Source organism: Schistocerca nitens, chromosome 1 (genome assembly GCF_023898315.1).
Source record: "Schistocerca nitens isolate TAMUIC-IGC-003100 chromosome 1, iqSchNite1.1, whole genome shotgun sequence".
Lineage (NCBI taxonomy): Eukaryota > Metazoa > Arthropoda > Insecta > Orthoptera > Acrididae > Schistocerca > Schistocerca nitens.
The window spans coordinates 201,602,468-201,625,248 of NC_064614.1; the positions used below are offsets into that span (position 1 = coordinate 201,602,468).

Sequence of the window (22,781 nt, forward strand, 5' to 3'; positions counted from 1 at the left end):
GAACTACTGACAGCCTTGGGAGAGCAAGTCCTGACAAAACTCTACCATCTGGTGAGCAAGATGTATGAAACAGGCAAAATATCCTCAGACTTCAAGAAGAATATAATAATTCCAATCCCAAAGAAAGCAGGTGTTGACAGATGTGAAAATTACCGAACTATCAGTTTAATAAGTCACAGCTGCAAAATACTAACCCGAATTCTTTAAAGATGAATGGAAAAACTGGTAGAAGCCGACCTCGGGGAAAATTCAGTTTGGATTCCGTAGAAATGTTGGATCATGTGAGGCAATACTGACCCTACGACTTATCTTAGAAGAAAGATTAAGGAAAGGCAAACCTATGTTTCTAGCATTTGTAGACTTAGAGAAAGCTTTTGACAATGTTGACTGGAATACTCTCTTTCAAATTTTGAAGGTGGCAGGGGTAAAATACAGGGAGCAAAAGGCTATTTACAATTTGTACAGAAACCAGATGGCAGTTATAAGAGTCGAGGGGCATGAAAGGGAAGCAGTGGTTGGGAAGGGAGTGAGACAGGGTTGTAGCCTTTGCCTGATGCTATTCAATCTGTATATTGAGCAAGCAGTAAAGGAAACAAAAGAAAAGTTCGGAGTAGGTATTAAAATGCATGGAGAAGAAATAAAAACTTTGAGGTTCGCCGATGACATTGTAATTCTGTCAGAGACAGCAAAGGACTTGGAAGAGCAGTTGAATGGAATGGACAGTGTCTTGAAAGGAGGATATAAGATGAACAACAACAAAAGCAAAACAAGGATAATGGAATGTAGTTGAGTTAACTCGGGTGATGCTGAGGGAATTAGATTGGCAAATGAGACACTTAAAGTAGTAAAGGAGTTTTGCTATTTGGGGAGCAAAATAACTGATGATGGTTGGAGTAGAGAGGATATAAAATGTAGACTGGCAATGGCAAGGAAAGCGTTTCTGAAGAAGAGAAACTTGTTAACATTGAGTATTGATTCAAGTGTTATGAAGTCGTTTCTGAAAGTATTTGTATGGAGTGTAGCCATGTATGGAAGTGAAACGTGAACAATAAATAGTTTAGACAAGAAGAGAATAGAAGCTTTCAAAATGGGGTGCTACAGAAGAATGCTGAAGATTAGATGGGTAGTTCACATAACTAATGAGGAGGTATTGAATAGAATTGGGGAGAAGAGGAGTTTGTGGCACAACTTGACTAGAAGAAGGGATCGGTTGGTAGGACATGTTCTGAGGCATCAAGAGATCACCAATTTAGTACTGGAGGGCAGCGTGGAGGGTAAAAATTGTAGAGGAATACCAAGAGCTGAATACACTAAGCAGATCAGAAGGACGTAGGCTGCAGTAGGTACTGGAGGATGAAGAAGCTAGCACAGGATAGAGCAGCATGGAGAGCTGCATCAAACCAGTCTCAGGACTGAAGACCACAACAGCAACAACAACCAAACCTTCCACAGTTCACCTTGTGCCAGATCTGTGCAGTGTTCTACACTGATTCTTAGTTATCCTGAATGGCATTTGTAGTGTTCTTTCAGGATAGGCAGCTTCCCCCACCTTGAGCACTGCTCGCTTTTCAGTTTAGAGACAGATCATATCTAACCAACATTTGCTATCCATTTCTCATATGTGAGTAGACAAAATAACTTCACTGAGCTTGTGTTTGTACAGTGGAGTTATTTTCACTTTCCATTTTGCAATCCATTGTTTACATAGGTTGCTTTGGCTTTGTCCTGTCTGCTGTCAGTCAACTGTACTCAGTTCAGCTTCCGCTTGGCGTCACATTCTCTTCTGCAAGTGATCCTTCTGGCTTTTGGTGTAAGGTGTTTCTCTCGTGGGCTCTGATATCTGTGCGGGCATTCGGCCACTCAGATATAGTATAGGTGACAAGGAAAAAGGTAGATGTTGAGTAGTATAATGCTAAATTTGTTTGCCTGCTGGAGCAAAAGCAGCAGCAGCTAATGCAACAGCAGCAGCTTCAGGTGGACAAACTCTGAGCACATAAGGCCACTTTGCTCCATGCCTCAGCCGCCCTGCAGTCAATGCCACTGTTGATCGCTGCGTATGTTCTTTCTTCTCCATAAATTGGTGCCTCTGTCTGACCTCTGTTGACTAATTATTATTTCCAGAAATATCATGTGGTACCCTCTAGGCTTAAGTTTCACCAACACTGTAAACAACATGAACAATCATACCTGTCCTGGGCCACAAACTTCAAGTGTCTAAGCCACAAATCCAATTTCACTTGTCCCAATCAAAGCTGCAAGGCTTTTTATGTGGACTCCTTGATTTGCAGTATTGTTTAGCTGGAACCCGGTCCTGAGAACCATGCACAGGATTGAAAGTAGATAACCTATTGTTTGAGGACGTCTTGCACATCACACACACCTTCAGATTGCAGACATTGCTATGAATGATGCACGGTGGGGCCATAAATTTCTGCGATTAACATGCCAACATACGTTCCACCCTATGTCACAGATATTGGGCAATCTGCAGGTTCCAGCAATGTTGCAATTCATTGTTATCCGATGTATCCACCGGTGTCTGAGTGTCCAGTTGCACCTTGTCAGTGGTCCTTCAAGCCTGCAGTGATTTTCCGCTCACTTCCGAGCAGATTGTATGGATTGCTGGGGTCCTGCATGTGCTCACACTCTTTGCTCAGAGTGTCAAAGCTGCACATGCTGCTCCCATCCCACCCAACGAGTGCAGTAGGACACTGTAAATTCACTGCAGTTGCCTCGCATACTGGTCTCCAATAATGGGCCACAATTCACGCCATCTGCTTTCTAATATTTCTGCAAGGCCAGTGGCATAAAACATATTTGCAGCCCTCCATTCCATCTTTCCTCAAATGGTGATGTGGAATGTCTCGGTTGGACCTTTAAGCAGCAAATAAAAAAAAAAAAAATTTAATGAAAAATGTGTCGTATCCTCTGCCTCTTATGTCAAACTTCACCCTGTTTTTGAGCACTTATCAAACCAAACTGATTAACAGTCGTAGTGCTATTGAGCTCCTCTGTGGTTGGCAACCGCAGACCCTGTTCCATCTTTTGATGCTAACCTCTTCAGAGACCCACTCCCACCCCACCCAGTCTTACATACCTGACAGAGCTATGCAGGCCTGACCCTACAGCTGTTAGAGGGCACAGTCTTACCACAGCACTGTGCTTGCAGCATGAGTGTGCCACTCGTCTCGCCACATGAATACACCAGCCAGTGCCATGTGAATGGTAAGTCAGTTCTGTTCTTGCATCTGATGTTGCCAGTTATTATCATTGCTGTACTGAGACTTTTACACCAGTGGAGACCCATGGGCTGCAGGTTACCTCAGTCCAAACACAGAAGGGGCCTCAAGCTGTACTATCACAACTCGCTCTGGCCTCCAGTAGAGGCGTTACCACCACCACCACCACCACCACCACCACCACCACCACCTTCTCCACTTCCTCCTGGTGCCAATGTGGTGCCAGCCTATGACTCCACACTGTTGCACCAGCAATTCCCAATTCCTTCCACATCCATGTGGATTGGTGGAACACCTTGGCACACCCAGCACCAACTATGCCTAAATGGACACCACTAAACATCCTCCCTTTCTGCAACTGGCTGTCAAGGAACCAGATCTTCAAACATGCCTCCAGTCTACCCCCATGGCATTGTCTGGGGTGTTTCCAACTACGTGCCTGTTTCAGAGGGGAGGATCTGGTATCTGGCGGCACAGAGGTTGAATGCCTGCCAGAGGAAATAATCCTAGATGGTTTCCAGAGGGCACAATCTCACCACAGCACTGCAATTGCAGCATGAGCAGCCACTCATCTCGCCATGTGAATTCTCCAGCCAGTAGTGTCCCTTGTGGCTGCTATAAATATGGCCACGAAGTGAAAAGTCAGTCAGTTACATACTTGCATCTGATGCTGTCAGTTACTGTCACTGCTGTACTATGGACTATTCAATAATAACCTCGCTTGGCACTTTGTCTGGTCATGATTCAAATTGTCTTTCTCTTTGCTCTTGACCATTGATATTGTTGTAGCAAAGGTTTCCACTTTGCACTTGATTGTTTGTGGGTTGCTGTTGTCTTCTCCTTCTGTGTTCTATCTAGTATCAGTCAGCTGTGTTTGACTTGGCTACATCTTGATATCATGTCCACTTCCACATGTGACCATTCCACTTTGCAGCCTGCCTTAACAGGTATGACACAATAATGGTCTAACAAATTTTAACATTGTACTTGAGTATGGCATAAAAGCCAGACTCTGGATAAAACAAATGTAGTAATACACAGTCAAATGGCAGTTTACTCTTTTAAACAGTATTTTATGACTGTAGCTCAACATCTTCGAAAAGAATTTCTTCACTATTTCTACTATGCACTCCACAGTTTTGAGGTTAAGTTTGTTAGTAATCTCATTTCTGTTGCTTCTCAGTAGTTTTTTTATTTTTGCATTGCTCTAAGTCCATATTCTAAGCTCAATCTACTGACCATTCCATTCATTACACCTTGTTATTCCTCCTCACTTTCACAGAGAATCGCAATATCGATAGTGAATTGTATCATTTATATTCTTTTACGCTGAATTTGAATTCCACGTCTGAACCTTCCTTTTATTTCTTTATGACTTCTTTGATATGCTGCTTAAAATATAGAGTAGGAAGAAATGTCAGTTTCCTGTTACCTTATCCTGATTTGTCCCTATGAGCCTAAATTTCAAATAGTGTTTCATATGAGCAGTCCAGTGTCATCCAACTAAATCCCTCTTTTCAAAAGTACACGATTTTCGCAAGTTGCTAAGGTGAATGCTGGGATGGTTCCTTTGATTAGGCCATGGCCAACTTCATGCTCTGTCCTTGCCCAGTCTTGTCTTATTTTGTTTCTGTTTTTTATTTGTATATGTTATTTCTGTAGTGTATCTAACAAGTCCAGTATTGTTTTACTGAATAGTCTAAGGATAGTAAAAAAAAAAAAAAAAAAAAATAGTGAAAAAACTTCTGGTTCTGAGAGGTTCTGTTGCTTTTGTTCATGTCTATAGTCTATAATCTGCTGCCCAGTAAAAAACAATTTGTGCTTTCCATGATGATCCACATAAGGTGTTGGTTTACTTTTCTGCTGAATGCTGTATTAAGTATTTGTCAGTTGTCACTTAATCCTACTAAACATACCTGACTTCCAGATACTCGAATTGGTTGTTTCGGGATCATCCATATCACGCTTTCGGTGCATGGTGGGGTTGTCAAGGAGCCCTCATAAGTCCAGTACTGACTGAAGTCTGAAAAATAAACAGGCATTACTTGTAAAGAAACTATTAACTTCAATAGCTGATAAAAAAAATTGAAAAATGCTGTCAAAACAATTAACAGCTCTCAATCATAAAATCAGCGTTAAGTTAAATTGCAGGTATCATAATTATGATGGATATTGAGAAAGTATAGAAGAGTAACGTTTACCCAATCAAAAAGGTACTACTGATTCAAAATAAAATCATTCACCACATTATGTGTTTGATACCAAAATAGTAATTGCTCTATAAATGAAACAAAATAAATAGAAGAAATTCTAACTTTTCTAGAATGACTTTGAAGGTGGTATTGACTTATTAAAACAGAAATATAGTCTTCTCTTTTGAGTACCCTGTTTACCTTAATGAAAACTTTCTTTGTTACAGTGCTATGCATTTCAGCAACTTTATCACTTCACTAATTCCATATCAGCTCTAAAAACATGCTTAAGCTCATGTTGTGCAGACACTGTGAATTGTGAATTATGGTTTATTTGTGTCATGACATACATTTGCAATCCATTTTGTTTGTTTACAGGAGACATGTCAAATATTTACAATACATTTACAATGATTTTTGCATTAATAAATAATAAATAACACTATAATGATTACATTGGGATGCATTAGTTGTATCCAGCTCAAATTACCAGTTTGTCCTGCAGGAATTCATCCACTGAGAAATAGTTTCAGTATCTGTACCTCATTGTCTTTCTTTTGGGAACCTAAAGTCATCTGAATTAACCTACTCCATTTTAATCTGTTGTAAGTATTCATTCCCATATATTGAGGTGCCTGGGCATACAGTTCAAGGTGGAAGGAAGCATAAAGTTCTCTCTCTCTCTCTTTTTTTTTGTGAGCAAAATGGTTTCCCCTCAAATAATTCCAGCCTAGTGTACCTCCTAAGGGCCAACGGCCTTGTCGCAGTGGATACACCAGTTCCTGTTAGATCATCGGGGCTGTCGGGTGTGGCCGGCACTTGGATGGGTGACCATCCAGCTGCCATGCGCTGTTGCCATTTTTTGGGGTGCACTCAGCCTTGTGATGCCAATTGAGGAGAGCTGCTTGACCGAATAGCAGCTGCTCCGGTCAAAGAAAACCACCGTAACGACTGGAAGAGTTGTGTGCTGACCACATGCCCCTCCTATCTGCATCCTTAACTGAGGATGACATGGTGGTCAGATGGTCCCGATAGGCCACCTGTGGCCTGAAGAAGGCGTGTACCTCCTAAAAGTCATCAGGTGCGTTTTCTTTAATGTTTCAGCAGATATTTGCAATTTTGGTTTTACATTGTGTAGATGGAGTCAGCCCAAAACAATACTGCTCATTATGTATTTCATGTGATGCCCATTGTCAATAGAAAGTGTCAGTTTGGTCTGCAGTCCAAACAAAATCATTTTTAAAGTAGATTTTTACATACCAAGTCAATAGAGCAGACCCACATTAGTCTAGTACTATATTTGTTTTATCTGTATTGGTAGGGACAGTAAAACATCAAAAATAACCAGTACTACAGCTGTACTGGCCCATGCTGGTTGCTACTGCCATGCAGCACTGTTGCTCAATCGCTGCTGGAGTATTGGTTATTGTTCATATTTTTATGTCCATATCAATAAATATTGATATCAATATAATAGAGGGAAACATTCCATGTGGGAAAAATATATCTAAAAACAAAGATGATGTGACTTACCGAACAAAAGCGCTGGCAGGACGATAGACACACAAACAAACACAAACACACAAAATTCAAGCTTTCGCAACAAACTGTTGCCTCATCAGGAAAGAGGGGAAGGAGAGGGAAAGACGAAAGGATGTGGGTTTTAAGGGAGAGGGTAAGGAGTCGTTCCAATCCCGGGAGTGGAAAGACTTACCTTAGGGGGGAAAAAGGACAGGTATACGCTCGCTCGCTCGCCCACCACCACCACCACCACCACCACCACCACCACCACCACCACCACCACCACCACCACCACCACCACCACCACCACCCCCCCCCACACACACACACAGATATATATATATATATATATATATATATATATATATATTTAAAGACAAAGAGTTTGGGCAGAGATGTCAGTCGAGGCGGAAGTGAAGAGGCAAAGATGATGTAGAATGACAGGTGAGGTATGAGTGGCGGCAACTTGAAATTAGCGGAGATTGAGGCCTGGTGGGTAACGAGAAGAGAGGATATATTGAAGAGCAAGTTCCCATCTCCGGAGTTCGGATGGGTTGGTGTTGGTGGGAAGTATCCAGATAACCCGGACGGTGTAACACTGTGCCAAGATGTGCTGGCCGTGCACCAAGGAATGTTTCGCCACAGGGTGATCCTCATTACCAACAAACACTGTCTGCCTGTGTCCATTCATGCGAATGAACAGTTTGTTGCTGGTCATTCCCACATAGAATGCGTCACAGTGTAGGCAGGTCAGTTGGTAAATCATGTGGGTGCTTTCACACGTGGCTCTGCCTTTGATCGTGTACACCTTCCGGGTTACAGGACTGGAGTAGGTGGTGGTGGGAGGGTGCATGGGACAGGTTTTACACCGAGGGCGGTTACAAGGATAGGAGCCAGAGGGTAGGGAAGGTGGTTTGGGGATTTCATAGGGATGAACTAACAGGTTACGAAGGTTAGGTGGACGGCGGAAAGACACTCTTGGTGGAGTGGGGAGGATTTCATGAAGGATGGATCTCATTTCAGGGCAGGATTTGAGGAAGCCTTATCCCTGCTTGAGAGCCACATTCAGAGTCTGGTCCAGTCCCGGAAAGTATCCTGTCAAAAGTGGGGCACTTTTGTGGTTCTTCTGTGGGGGATTCTGGGTTCGAGGGGATGAGGAAGTGGCTCTGGTTATATGCTTCTGTACCAGGTCGGGAGGGTAGTTGCGAGATGCGAAAGCTGTTGTCAGGTTGTTGGTGTAATGGTTCAGGGATTCCGGACTGGAGCAGATTCGTTTGCCACGAAGACCTAGGCTGTAGGGAAGGGACCGTTTGATGTGGAATGGGTGGCAGCTGTCATAATGCAGGTACTGTTGCTTGTTGGTGGGTTTGATGTGGACGGACGTGTGAAGCTGGCCATTGGACAGGTGGAGGTCAACGTCAAGGAAAGTGGCATGGGATTTGGAGGAGGACCAGGTGAATCTGATGGAACCAAAGGAGTTGAGGTTGGACAGGAAATTCTGAAGTTCTTCTTCACTGTGAGTCCAGATCATGAAGATGTCATCAATAAATCTGTACCAAACTTTGGGTTGGCAGGCCTGGGTAACCAAGAAGGCTTCCTCTAAGTGACCCATGAATAGGTTGGCGTACGAGGGGGCCATCCTGGTACCCATGGCTGTTCCCTTTAATTGTTGGTATGTCTGGCCTTCAAAAGTGAAGAAGTTGTGGGTCAGGATGAAGCTGGCTAAGGTGATTAGGAAAGAGGTTTTAGGTAGGGTGGCAGGTGATCGGCGTGAAAGGAAGTGCTCCATCGCAGCGAGGCCCTGGACGTGCGGAATATTTGTGTATAAGGAAGTGGCATCAATGGTTACAAGGATGGTTTCCGGGGGTAACAGATTGGGTAAGGATTCCAGGCGTTCGAGAAAGTGGTTGGTGTCTTTGATGAAGGATGGGAGACTGCATGTAATGGGTTGAAGGTGTTGATCTACTTAGGCAGAGATACGTTCTGTGGGGGCTTGGTAACCAGCTACAATGGGGCGGCCGGGATGATTGGGTTTGTGAATTTTAGGAAGAAGGTAGAAGGTAGAGGTGCGGGGTGTCTGTGGGGTCAGGAGGTTGATGGAGTCAGGTGAAAGGTTTTGCAGGGGGCCTAAGGTTCTGAGGATTCCTTGAAGCTCTGCCTGGACATCGGGAATGGGGTTACCTTGGCAAACTTTGTATGTGGTGTTGTCTGAAAGCTGACGCAGTCCCTCAGCCACATACTCCCGACGATCAAGTACCACGGTCGTGGAACCCTTGTCCGCCGGAAGAATGATGATGGATCGGTCAGCCTTCAGATCACGGATAGCCTGGGCTTCAGCAGTGGTGATGTTGGGAGTAGGATTAAGGTTTTTTAAGAAGGATTGAGATGCAAGGCTGGAAGTCAGAAATTCCTGGAAGGTTTGGAGAGGGTGATTTTGAGGAAGAGGAGGTGGGTCCCGCTGCGACGGAGGACGGAACTGTTCCAGGCAGGGTTCAATTTGGATGGTGTCTTGGGGAGTTGGATCATTAGGAGTAGGATTAGGATCATTTTTCTTCGTGGAAAAGTGATACTTCCAGCAGAGAGTACGAGTGTAGGACAGTAAATCTTTGACGAGGGCTGTTTGGTTGAATCTGGGAGTGGGGCTGAAGGTGAGGCCTTTGGATAGGACAGAGGTTTCGGATTGGGAGAGAGGTTTGGAGAAAAGGTTAACTACTGAATTAGGGTGTTGTGGTTCCAGGTTGTGTTGATTGGAATTTTGAGGTTTTGGAGGGAGTGTAGCTGGAAGTGGGAGATTGAGTAGATGGGAGAGACTGGGTTGGTGTGCAATGAGAGGAGGTTGAGGTTTGCTGGAAAGGTTGTGAAGGGTGAGCGAGTTGCCTTTCCGGAGGTGGGAAACCAGGAGATTGGATAGTTTTTTGAGGTGGAGGGTGGCATGCTGTTCTAATTTACGGTTGGCCTGTAGGAGGATGCTCTGAACAGCCAGTGTGGATGTGGGAGAGGAAAGATTGAGGACTTTTATTAAGGATAGGAGTTGACGGGTGTGTTCATTGGCTGAGTTGATGTGTAGGTGAAGGATTAGGTGGGTGAGGGCAATGGATTGTTCAGTTTGGAACTGGTATAGGGACTGATGGAAAGAAGGGTTACAGCCAGAGATGGGAACTAAGTGTGGGGCCTTTGGGGGTAATGCCAAATGTCAGACAAGCCTGAGAAAATAGAATATGGGAGCGTAATCTGGCTAGGGCAAAGGCATGTTTGCGGAGGGAATGTAAATAAAACTTTATGGGGTTGTTGTGGGGGTGTTGTGAGGGTGACATGGTATTAGAAGGTGGAAAGTGTAACATGAGGCTGAAATGAAAATGAAAATGTATGGGGAGAGATAAAGGTGGACTGGAAAGTAACTGGAGATCTGGTGTGAAAAAAGGTGAGAAGGTGTTGGTTACAGCTGGGCTATGTTGGACTTGGGTTGGTAGACAACGATTGATAAACAAATATCACACAAGACTAATTTGAGACCTCTAAGGAATGGTCACATAAAATTCCACTTCCTGTGTAGTCTGGAGGAACAAACCTAGCCTCGCTCTTTAAGATTTGGCAGTCTACACACATGTTCTGTGCTAATGGAAAAGCAGAACCAACACATGGTTTTAGATTTAGATCCCTTGAGTCATATTCAAGCCCCATGATGGGCTAACAATAGCTTCCTCACTCATTTGAAAACAAGAGAAGAAAAAACAAGCAACACACACCACAAAGCAAAGCAGAGTATACAAAGCATCTGGTAGTGGCTGTCATACTGGCTGGTCAAAAATTTGGTGATGTAAGCCCAATCTTTATTTTGTCTTATGCAACCTTAGTTTAAAACACCTGCTGTCTAAAATTGTTAGAGTGTAGCACTATCTTTTTGCAAACACCTGGTGGATTTGAATCTAGCACACTTGCATGAGCCAACCTTGAACCATTGTGCAGATGCGTGAATTTTTTCCCGCCTGTTGATAGCATCAGTTGCTGGGAAGCAGCAGTTGAGTGAGGTAGTGTATGGTGCTTGTGTAAGTTTTTCATTGCAAGTGAAATGACAGAACGACTGGAGGAGCACTACTGCATTAAATTTTGCCAGAAACTGGACAACTGCCAGGTGGAAACCATTCAGAAGATTCAGACGGCTTTTAGTGATGATGCTATGGGCTTCATGTAGATTAAGGAGTGGTACAACCAGTTTGAAATTGAAGAAGTGGTGAGAACCAGCAACTTTACAACACATTCCATTATGATGGAAGATTAGGCCATGAAGAGACTTGGCAAATTCCTGCCAAAGCTGCTGACAATGGAGCAAAAGCAATTTCACATTGAAGCCTCACAGGACATGCTGGCCTCCACAAACAGTGACCCTGACTTCATGAACACCATAATCACTGACAACGAGTACTGGGTGTACGGAAATGCTCTGGAAGCCAAATTCCAGTTGTCACAGTGAAAGCATTCAGCATCACAAGACCAAAGAAAGCCCGCCAAGTGAAAGTGATACTGGCTGTTTTCTTTGACTCAGTGCGATACATCATGAGTATGCACCACAGGGTCAAACAATCACCAAAGGTCACCATTTTAGCTCTGAAGAAGTCTCCCGTAGTTGGAGAGGAAATGTTAGGAGAAAGTTTTATACATTGACCACGACCTATTAGCCTGGAAGTCAGAAGTGAAATCACAAAAGATTACTACAGGGATGTTCTCCATTGCCTACACGGTGTGTGGCACAAAAGACCGGGCTTGTGGTCAACAGAAAATTGGCACCACCGTCACGACAATGCTCCAGCACATTCCACAGACTTGGTTCAGAATTTTTTGGCAAAAAAACAGATTCCTGTGCTTCAACAGGCTCCTTACTCTTCTGATATGGCCCCCCTGTGACTTGTGGCTATTCCCCAAACAAGAGGCTATTGAAAGGATGGCGATTTCAGACAAGAGGCTGTTGTGGCAGCAACGACAGCTGAGCTAAAGTCCTTTCCAAAAGATGCTTTTTTGGCATGCTTCCAACAATGGTGGCACTGCTGGGAGAAGTATGTGGAGTCACAAGGGGACTACTCTGAAGGTGATAGGAGACTGGAACACCCCTCAACCTAGTCATTCATTCATTCATTCATTCATTCATTATGTACTGTAGCTCCCATCAAGAAGGAGATCCATCAAGGTTGTGGAATAAATGAAGGTATACTTTGACATAAGGCAAAGAGATCATAGAAACTTAATCTGTATACTGTATAAACAATAAACTATTACTAAACTGCACATATGCTTTTCATACTTACACCATTTACATTAGACCAAGTGAATTAGCAGCGATGCTGCTACTTCATAAAAGGCTGCTGCTTTCTCCGTTTTATGAAATAGCTGCTACTAGTAGCTTAATATGCATACCTGACAGCACAAAAAATGGCCATGGCTGGTATTTGAATTAACCGCCATGTTACACAGGAGCCAAGTACATTACAGGCTTTACAGATCTGTTCACAAAAGTAACAAAACTTCTAACACACTCACAATTATGAGTGTTAACACCTTTCTGACACTTAGCATAAGGGCTTACCCTCTAAAAACATGCAAGAAAACTGTGCGACATCATTTGTAGGATTGCAAACCTAGTAAAGGCACTTGATTTTGTGACGAGGAGTCAAGTAAGAATTATCTAAATGTCAGCAGCTGTATCATAATGCATTTGTAGCTCAGTGATGACATTGGTGGTCTGCCTGACAGTAATGTTTGGTTTGTATCTGGCTTAGTGCAACTTTTCACAGTATTATGAAAAGGAAAGTTGCTGCTCACCATATAGCAGAGATGCTGAGTCACAGATAGGCACAAAAAAGACTGTCAAACAAAACTTTCGAGGAGGAGGCTGGGGCGGGGAGGGGGAGGGATAACAGGGTAGGGGTGGCAAATGGTAAAGTGCCACTTGTGTAGTGCTGGAATGGGAGCAGGGAAGGTGATAGGTGGGTAAAGGACGTTGACTGATGAAGGTTGAGGCCAGGAGGGTTATGGAAACATAGAATATATTGTAAGGAGAGTTCCCATCTGCACAGTTCATAAAAGCTGGTGTTGGTGGGAATGGTCCAGATGGTACAGGCTGTGTAGCTATCACTGAAATGAAGGACGTTGTATTGGTCAGCATGGTCAGCAACAGGGTGCTCCAGCTGTTTCTTGACCACAGTTTGTTGGTGGCCATTCCTGCAGGCCAACTGCTTGCTGGTTGTCATAGCCATATACAGTGCAGCACAGTGGTTACAGCTTAGCTTTTAGATCACATGACTGGTTTCACAGGTAGTCCTCCTGTTGGTGGGATAGGTGATGTTTGTGATCAGACTGGAGTAGGTGGTGGTGGGAGGCTGTATGGGACGGGTATTGCATCTACGTCTATTACAGAGATATGAGCCTTGAGGCAGGGGGTTGGGAGCAGGGGCTATGTTGTTTGAATGGACAAGGATATTGTATAGGTTTGGTGGGTGGTGGGAAGGATAGTGGGTAGGACATTCCTCATTTCAGGGCACGACGAGAGACCGTTGAAACCCTGGTGGACAATGTCTTTCAGTTGCTCTAGTCTTGGGTGGTACTGAGTCACAAGGTGAATATTCCCCTGTGGCCAGATGAAGGGACTTTGGGAGGTGGTGGGTGACTGGAGAGATAAAGCAAGGGAAGGTAATTACAGTCTGTGAAGACCTCAGTGAGAACCATGGTATATTTCGAGAGGGACTGCTCATCACTACAGACGCAACTGCCATGGGTGGCAATTGTTGAAGTGGAGGTGGTGTTGATGGTTAGTAGATGTGATATGGACAGAGGTACGGATGTAGCCATCTTTGAGGTGGACAATAACATCGAGGAAGGTGGCTTGGTGGATAGGGAGGACCAGATGAAGCAAACAGGGGAGAACATGTGAAGATGCTGGAGGAATGTGGGTAGGGTGTCCTTTAGATCACACAGATGTCGTCGCTGAATCTGAACTGTGTGAGAGGTTTGGAATTCTGGGTGGTTAGAAAAAATTCATGGAGGTGTTACATGAATAGGTTGACATAGGATGGTGCCAAGCAGGTGCCCATAGCCGTACCCTGGATTTGTTTGAAGGGTGATATCTTCACAGGAGAAGTAATTGTGGGTGAGGATACAGTTGGTCATGTCCACTAGGAAGGAGGTTGTAGTTTTGGAATCAATTGGGCTCTGGGAAAGGTAGTGTTGAACAGTGGCAAGGCCATGGGTATTAGGGATGTTAGTGTATAGGGGTGTGGTGTCAATTGTGACATGCAGGACACCATGCGGTAAAGGAATAGAAACTGTGGGGCGTCAGTGGAGGAAATGGTTGGTATCTTTTATACGAGAGGGTAGGTTGTGAGTACCAGGCTGAAGATGTAGGTCTATAAGAGAAGAGATTCTCTGTTGGGGCACAGTAACTGGCCATAATTGGATGCCCTAGGTGGTTGGGTTTATGGACTTTAGGAAGCATGTAGAAGGTAGGTGTGTGGGGAGTGATAGGGGTGAAAGAAGAGATGGACTCTGGGGAGATGTTCTTGGATGGGCCTAGGATTTGAGGAAACAGTGGAGATCATGCTCGACTTCTGGAATGGGATCACTGTGGCAGGGTTTGTAGGTGGATGAATCAGACAGCTGGCAGACTCCTTTTGCCAGGTAATCTTTGCAGTTGAAAGCAATGGTGATGGAGCCTTTGTCAGCAGGTAGGATTGTAAGGTTGGGATCAGTTTTTAGGTGAAGGATTGCAGTTCTTTCTGTAGATGTAGGATTAGCATACAAAGGTGGCATGCTGCACTACTTCCTGGAGGGCAAGAATTTCAATGTGTGATATGGGATCCAGGGGAGACTTTACCAGATGGGATGTGTTAGTCTCCCCTGATCCAGGGTTCTGGGTGGCTTTTCTGAACTGTGCCTTTTCACCTAAACCTCTACAGTCCTATTCCTTCACCTCTCTTCCTTCCCTTTCAACTCTTCTGCCAGAAGAAGGAGCCACTGGCTCTGAAAGCTTGTAAAAGTTAAACACTTTTGTGCGTGTGTTCCCCTGCGACGGCTTTGTGAGTAGATTTTTGATTTATCAATAAATTATTATTTCTGTTATTATAAAAGTTCTCTCTTATTTATGCCATTTGTTCAAAGGAAATTATACATACAGTATTATGTGCTTTATTATACATGATACATAACTAATTCTTTTTTACTAGGAAGCTATCTATAGTCATTTGTTTCTGCTTACGATTCAACACTTGGCGAAGACGTGACACAGCATATTGTCAAATAAATTTGTAGTGCGTGTAGACACTGCTTTATTGGGGGTGATGATTTTCAATGTACAGTGCACCTGATTCCCATGCTTTCAGTATTGCACCAGAAGGTTGCTGCTTTGCTGTTACCACCTTGTGTGTGTGTGTGTGTGTGTGTGTGTGTGTGTGTGTGTGTGTGTGGCTATCCTTTTCATAATATTGTTACATTCCTCCCAGATTTTCCATTGTTTTATCTTTAAGACACATAATTTTCATTGTTCAAAAACATTCTGTAAGGATAATCTTGGTGTTCACCCATGACCATCTTGCAGACATCTGTTTAAGGAGTTACCAATTTTGACTATGTTGCTTCTTTATTTCATCATGAAGTTTGTTGTAAATGTCCCATTACATTTAAAAGGAATGATGATGTACATAATAGTAACAACAGAAGAGAAAATAACATTCATTATTTCAAATTAAGGTCGCCTTTAGCACAGAAAGGGCTGCACAATGCTGACACTAAAATTGTGATCTCTTGCACAATCATATAAAATGTCTGACAGTCAGCAAAGCTAAATTTGAAAACAAACTGAAGAGATTTCTGCTTGACAACTCCTGTTTGATAGAATAATTTTTTATTTATGTAACATGTCAAAGAAAGATGTAAACAACCATATAAAAGTCAACACATTTACATGTGAATGTATAATATTAATGTAAAATGTCTCATTCCATATAATTATGATTAATCATACAAATTGTCCATGTAAAATAAAACTAACCAACCTAGTAACCAACTGTGTAATTATTATATGTATATTATTCAACCAGTATTTACTGAAACTGCACACAACATTGTGACTGCATAGGCGTTGTGAGCATATTAATTCTTGGTAGTCTCCTCAGGTTTGCTGCCAGGTACTAAAATCTAGATCACTCATTATTTCAGCAATGTATCTGTCCATCTTCAGGAGAAATGCTGCTGCTAAGTCCTGCTGAAAACTGAATTTAGTGGGACTCAGCAGCAGCAAAGGCACCATCTCTCCTGAAGATAGGGGATCAGGTTGATCACCAAAATGTTAATTTACATCGATTCTAGGATCTGGCAGCAAACCTCAGCAGACTACCCACAAACAACATTTTCAGGTAAAATTTGTCAGTCAGACATTGTATTATTAAAGTGTTGTTATACAACATTAAGTGCTTCAAAATGTATAGACGAAGCCTGATGTGACTTACAAGAATAACTGAAAATACTGACCAGGTAATAATTTGTTGGGATCCACAGGATCACTTAGTTCAGTCTTCTGCCCTTTTAAGGTGATCTTTGGCAGAGCATCAACTATCTTCTGAAACTCCTCATGAACATCACCTTCCTAGGCAAAAGAATGACTATGTTAGTTGATGAAATCATATTTAACTTAATAACAAGGAATAACGGATAACTCGTGAAGATGGTAAGCATTACATGGACACAATACTTTTAAGAGTGTACATTTCAGTTTGAGAGCAACAGAAGGACATGTAGGCAGATGTTTAATAAATTAAATATCTTACCTCAACAAATATCCCAAGAACACCTAATCCATCTGGTTGCCCAGCTGCTTCACTGAAGCTTTGGTATTTGCTTATGTTCCAGTGTACAAGATGCAACTGTCAACAAAAAAGTTTTTTTTTTGGCAATGTTGAGCTGGTGGTATAGAGTAAGTTATGAATGGATGACTCAATTTCATGCATAATAATGCAAGATTAATGCTTTTATGAAACAAGTAATTAATTATGAATGTTATACATTTCTCCATCATCATAAATTGTGTGATGATGCAATCATTTTCAATCACTAAGGCAGGTGGTGATTGAACAAGTAGTGAATGAAGTACTGTTCATTCAACTGCTTTGGCTGCTTTACAATGAATTTATTTATTTATTTATTTTATTTATCCATCTGTTGACAATGAATGTTGTATGGATGTTGTCAAGGGTACATGTAAGCCATTTCAAAGAAATGGGACACAAACAATATATACGTAAAAAAGTACAAAACAAAATAATACAACGAAGTTAATAATAATACAATGAAATTAATGTAGCCTATATACATCACTGCTTGTTATTTTAAATGCATAGTCTGTTTTTCATAAGGCTTTAATTTTCTCCTCCCTCAACAGCAAGTCCTCATATACACAACACTGCTTAAGTATATATTTACATCACACAACAGCTGTCCTTTAAGTATGTAAATGTAATGAATGATTAGGCACAGATAGAGTGTTTTCCATTTTGCCTTTATAAATATCATCAGAAAGAATACATAGTCATTTACAGAAGAAAAATATTGATCTACTAGAAATTTTTTAAATTCTGTTTTAAATTTGTTATCATCATCTAACTGCCTGATGTTGACTGGCAGTGCGTTTTACAGTTTTGCACCGATATGGCTCACATGCCTTTGTGTTTTCGTTCTTTTTGTTCGCTGAGTATGGAGTGCTGCGCTATTATGGGTATTGTAGTTATGAAAGTCTGCATTTGTCTGAAAATCTGCAATGTGGGTCCTGACATACAAAACACATTTGTATAGGTATAATGATGGTACAGTAAGTATTCTAAGCTTTTTGAATATGGGTTTGCAGTGTGTCTGTGGATGACAGTTATTATTCGGATGGTCCTCTTCTGCAACAAAAAATTTGTTTTAGGCACCCTGTTGTGGAACCCCAAAATATTATTCCATATGTGGCAAGAGATTAAAAATAGCCGAAATATGCCATTCTGGCACCCTCTGAGGTACAAACATTTGCAATAATTCTGAGGGCAATAAATCTGACATTAGGTTACATGGTGTCTTATTTTGTTCCTAATAATACATGCCTGTATGGTGACACTTAACTTTGAGGCAATCAGTTTGAATCCTCATAGTAGAAGGAATTTTTGTCATTAGTATTTGGCTAGAAACAGCAAGAGGGGTCATGGTGTTAAGTTGTTGATCACCTTATTTTATGCCAATTCCTGGATTAAATCCCAAACTTCTCCACAATGTCTCAAAATGAGAGATTGTTCATTTCCTCACTCACACTCCCACACACCATTATGCAACATAAATATGACAACTTTATACCACATGCACATTTGTTACAATCGTCTATACAGACAACAGCTAAATTTAAGAGACAGTGCTCACACAATGTGTGGAAAGGGGCCTTTGTCACAGGGGAATTAAACCATTCTAATCAGGTGGCTGAGCCTACCAAAGTTTCCCAGTCAAGAATCCCATATGACCTTATTCTCATTGGCATCAGAACCATAGATGAAATGTGATTGACAGAATCCATATCAATATCAGACAACATTTTAAACACTAATTACAATAAAATAAAGAAAATGACAGAAGCTGATTGCATTTAAGTGCCATTTCTGGGAAAGTAAATCTGTCCTGGATCAAACCCCCTCTGGAATTAATGGTGAGGATTGTTGAGCTGGCCATCCTAAATGTAGCTTTAGGTGATTCCCCACATCCAGCTAGGTAAATGCTGGGATGGTACCCTTGTGCCACATTGGATACATGCTATACAAACAGATATAAAATGTCCCACAGATTTACGCAGACCAATAGGGTACCGGTACACAAATTCTGTTTTGGGGGAGTGGTAACATCAGGAAAGGCATCTGGCCACATACTGTCACTAACACTGCCAAAATCCATATAACAATTCCCTAGAGAAGCTGGAACAGGGAAGAAAGAAGAATAAGAAGACTATGAAGTGCAATTCTGCTATCTTAACCTGTTTGTTTTGCAAATATGTTACACAATAATTTAAGTAACTTTTTTAGATGTACATATACTTGCATCATTCAAATTCTATTGTAACAATTTGGCTGATTTCACATTTTAAAAAATAAATAAACTGAAAGGACAATACTGCAGTTTATGTGACAATGAACATACAATCACTAGCATTACTGACTGATCTTAACTAAGTGAACAGTTACCACAATACAATTATTCAATAATTATAAGATCAGTTTTATGTTTGTGACATTCAATGGGATGCGCAAGTGAGAGCTCAGGAAGACGTGTTACCTCGCCTGCATATCCACGACCATCGACTGTGTGCTCTGAGCAGCCCCAGTGGCAGTGGAACTGCTCAAGTACATAGGTATCTGCCAGAGGTCCTCCTCTGAGCTCTGAAACACAAACACACTTATATTAAAGATTTTTTTTCTTCTGTGCAATAATAGAGACTGAAAACTGATGCATGCACATGGGCTTTGCTTACTCTAAGGACATCTACCGTGACATTGAGTGTATGTTCCCATTTGATCGGTGGCCATTAATGGCGTATTGCACTGGAAAACTTTTGAGTAAAACCTTCTACTTTGACAAATGTTTTGTCAGATATTCTACAGTGTCTGTCTTTCACCTGAAGAAAATCTGTTAATCAAACCAGTTATCCCCAGATTGAGTATTACTATGTGACTATAATTTAGTGGTCTCAGGGCATTTTCATTAGACGTAAGTTACCTTATTACATTAGACATATCATATAGAGCTGTATATTTGTTTAGTTTTAGAATTGTTTTACATTAATACAGATATAAAAATAATCATAGAATATATCACGAATTGTTTCAAGACTCATGAGTGCATTATAATACAATATCATTGGAAGCCTCCCAGGGATGAGTGTCTGCTGCTAATCTTACAGAATACTGTAGATATCATTGTTTGCCAATTTAGCCACATGTAACATGACTCCATACACTAGGCTTATTCTCTGTGCTGTCTGTTTCCTATAGTGTGGAGCGAAAGTGAAACGTTTGTCATGCTGAGTGACGAGATTCTACATTGTTTATCATCAAAATATTCGTTTTTCTGTCTCTGTTCTGATGATGAATGTGTGGCCTGCAGTATAAATAGAAACAGCTGATTGTGGATTTGACATTTTATTTGCAACTGATTGAAAGAGTTGTGTGAGAAACCCAATCTAAACCTAATGAAAACCAAGTTCCTGAAAAAGCTCAAAACATAGGAGCTGTGCAAATTAAGAAACAAACCACTGCACAAATTATAAATGGAGATCATAATGCAATCAGTTATTTTAAATCCAGGGTGATTTGAAATATGAATATGGCATGTGAGACTTCCTTTGACTGATGACCACCTTACAAGGATTTAGACAAAAGTGACACCAGAAACAAAACAAAAATGACTGAATTAGAATTGTGAAGTATCACAGACATATCTTCAAACTCAGCCTAATGAATTGCTTTTAGCCACTTCTGAAAAAAAAAAGAAAAAAAAAAAGAAAAAAGTCATAAATAAGTCTAAAATTTAACCATATAAAAACAGGAAAGATGAAACCCAGAGAACAACAGTATAACCGAAGAGTAACACAGCATCAGGTGGAGACTTTGTGCTTACATAATTTTTCCTGTATGCAGGGGGAACTATTAGTCAGTTAGCTGGAAGTATTGTTTCACAAGAATCAAAATCAAATGAACATTTTAAAGTTTATAACCTATTTTCCCACTTGAAGAGTATTAATCAGTGACATATTAGCATGTTGTTTTTGTTAATAAACAACAGGCTTATCTAAAGTTTTCAGACTTTTTTATGTATTCCAGATTCTTAGCTTTCAGGGTGAGACTCATGTAACTGGTATAGGCCAAAAAATATCTGTTCTGAATATTTTGATGTTTCTCTTATAATTCATTGCACGTAATAAATTTAACCATATGGGAATTTAATCATATAGGAGATGCAATCTCTGTTAAACTGAAAATGTGGAATATGCATTCATATTTATTTATTTATTTGTCCATATAAATCTCTTTTTAAGTACATATGTTGTACATATACTGATAACATAAGAAGATGTACTTTGCACATTTGATCTGCCACAAAATGGACTTCACTTGCGTGATATCCCCAGGAACTGGTTACTTCTGGAGCACTTCAACGTGGGTGGACATGAAGAGAATGACAGAGGTGCTAAAGATATGGCCTAAGTATTCAACTTGTTAGACTAAGAATTCATAATTATCAAGATTGAAGTGCAAGTTTACCTTCTGGGACACCAAAAACAAGGCCCATAAAGCGGCAGTTATCCCTGTGATCAAGATGTCATCAAGATAAGTGGCCTCAAGTCATCGAGTAAAACAGAAGTAATATCCGGCGTTCCCCAAGGAAGTGTTATAGGCCCTCTATTGTTCCTGATCTATATTAACGACAAAGGAGACAATCTGAGTAGCCCTCTTAGATTGTTTGCAGATGATGCTGTCATTTACCATCTTGTAAAGTCATCAGATGATCAAAACGACTTGCAAAATGATTATAGATAAGGTATCTGTATGGTGCGAAAAGTGGTAATTGACCCTGAATAAAGAAAAGTGTGAATTTATCCACATGACTACTGAAACAAACCCACTAAATTTAGATTACGCGGGAAGTCAGACAAATCTGAAGGCTGTAAATTTAACTAAATACTTATGGATTACAATTATAAATAACCTAAATTGGAACAATCACATAGATATTGTTGTGGGTAGAGCAAACCAAAGATTGCGATTCATTGGCTGAACACTTAGAAGGTGCAATTGGTCTACTAAAGAGACTGCTTACACCATGCTTGTCCACCCTATTCTAGAGTATTGCGTGTGCAGTGTGGGATCTGCATCAGGTGGGACTGACTGATGACATCGAAAAAGTTCAAAGAAGGTCAGCACTGTTCCTCACAAGCGTCTTCTAACCAAACTGCGTGCCTACGTAGTATCGCCTCAGTTGTACGACTGGATTCGTGATTTCCTGTCAGCAAGGTCACAGTTCGTAATAATAGACGGAAAGTCATCGAGTAAAACAGAAAATATTATCGCAAAATAGGGAAATAGTGCCACAGACATGATACGTGAATTGGAGTGGAAATCATTAAAACAAAGGCGTTTTTCGTTGCGACGGAATCTTCTCATGAAATTTCAGTCACCAGTTTTCTCCTCCGATTGCGAAAACATTCTCTTGGCACCCGCCTACATAGGGAGAAACGATCATCACGATAAAATAAGAAATCAGGGCTCGCACCGAAAAATTTAAGTGCTCGTTTTTCTCGCGTGCCGTTCGAGAGTGGAACAGTAGAGAGACAGCTTGAAGGTTGTTCATTGAACCCTCTGCCAGGCACTTTATTGTGAATATCACAATAATCACGTAGATTTAGAGAGTTATTCCTTCTCATTTTACTGATGATACTTGCTGCATATCTATTAGTTTCAGTTTTTATTGTTTTCATGATTTCGTCTGTCATAAAAACACTGAAACAATCTTAAGCACTTGAGTTTCCGTTTATCTGTGCAGTAACTCCACTATGTTCCCCCAAAACGGGAGCATGCGGCAAAACATCGTCTTCTGTCCACACTGTACCTTCGTCTTCATTTCGAGAGCGCCGTACCTTTTTGGGTGGCGGAGGAGTTTCAAATTCGGCGGCAGTTTTACGGCGTTTTTCTTGTTCACTTATTTCATCAGCATCGCTATTCTCTGTAAATTACGATATATGTATCTTAGCAGTGTTGCCTGTTATATACACGTAAAGAGA

At 41.3% G+C, this 22,781-nt stretch overlaps 1 protein-coding gene across 1 annotated transcript in view; it reads right to left on the reverse strand.

The window, feature by feature from the left end:
• LOC126245712 (carbonic anhydrase 13-like) overlaps window positions 1-22,781 on the reverse strand; it is a 252,299-nt gene that overhangs the window by 3,529 nt on the left and 225,989 nt on the right. The window contains exons 3-6 of the mRNA XM_049948338.1: window positions 19,280-19,383; window positions 16,762-16,857; window positions 16,466-16,580; window positions 5,156-5,262 (exon numbers count right to left, since the gene is read on the reverse strand). Of these exons, the coding sequence (XP_049804295.1) occupies window positions 5,156-5,262; window positions 16,466-16,580; window positions 16,762-16,857; window positions 19,280-19,383 (422 nt within the window). The remainder of the gene's footprint in view (window positions 1-5,155; window positions 5,263-16,465; window positions 16,581-16,761; window positions 16,858-19,279; window positions 19,384-22,781) is intronic.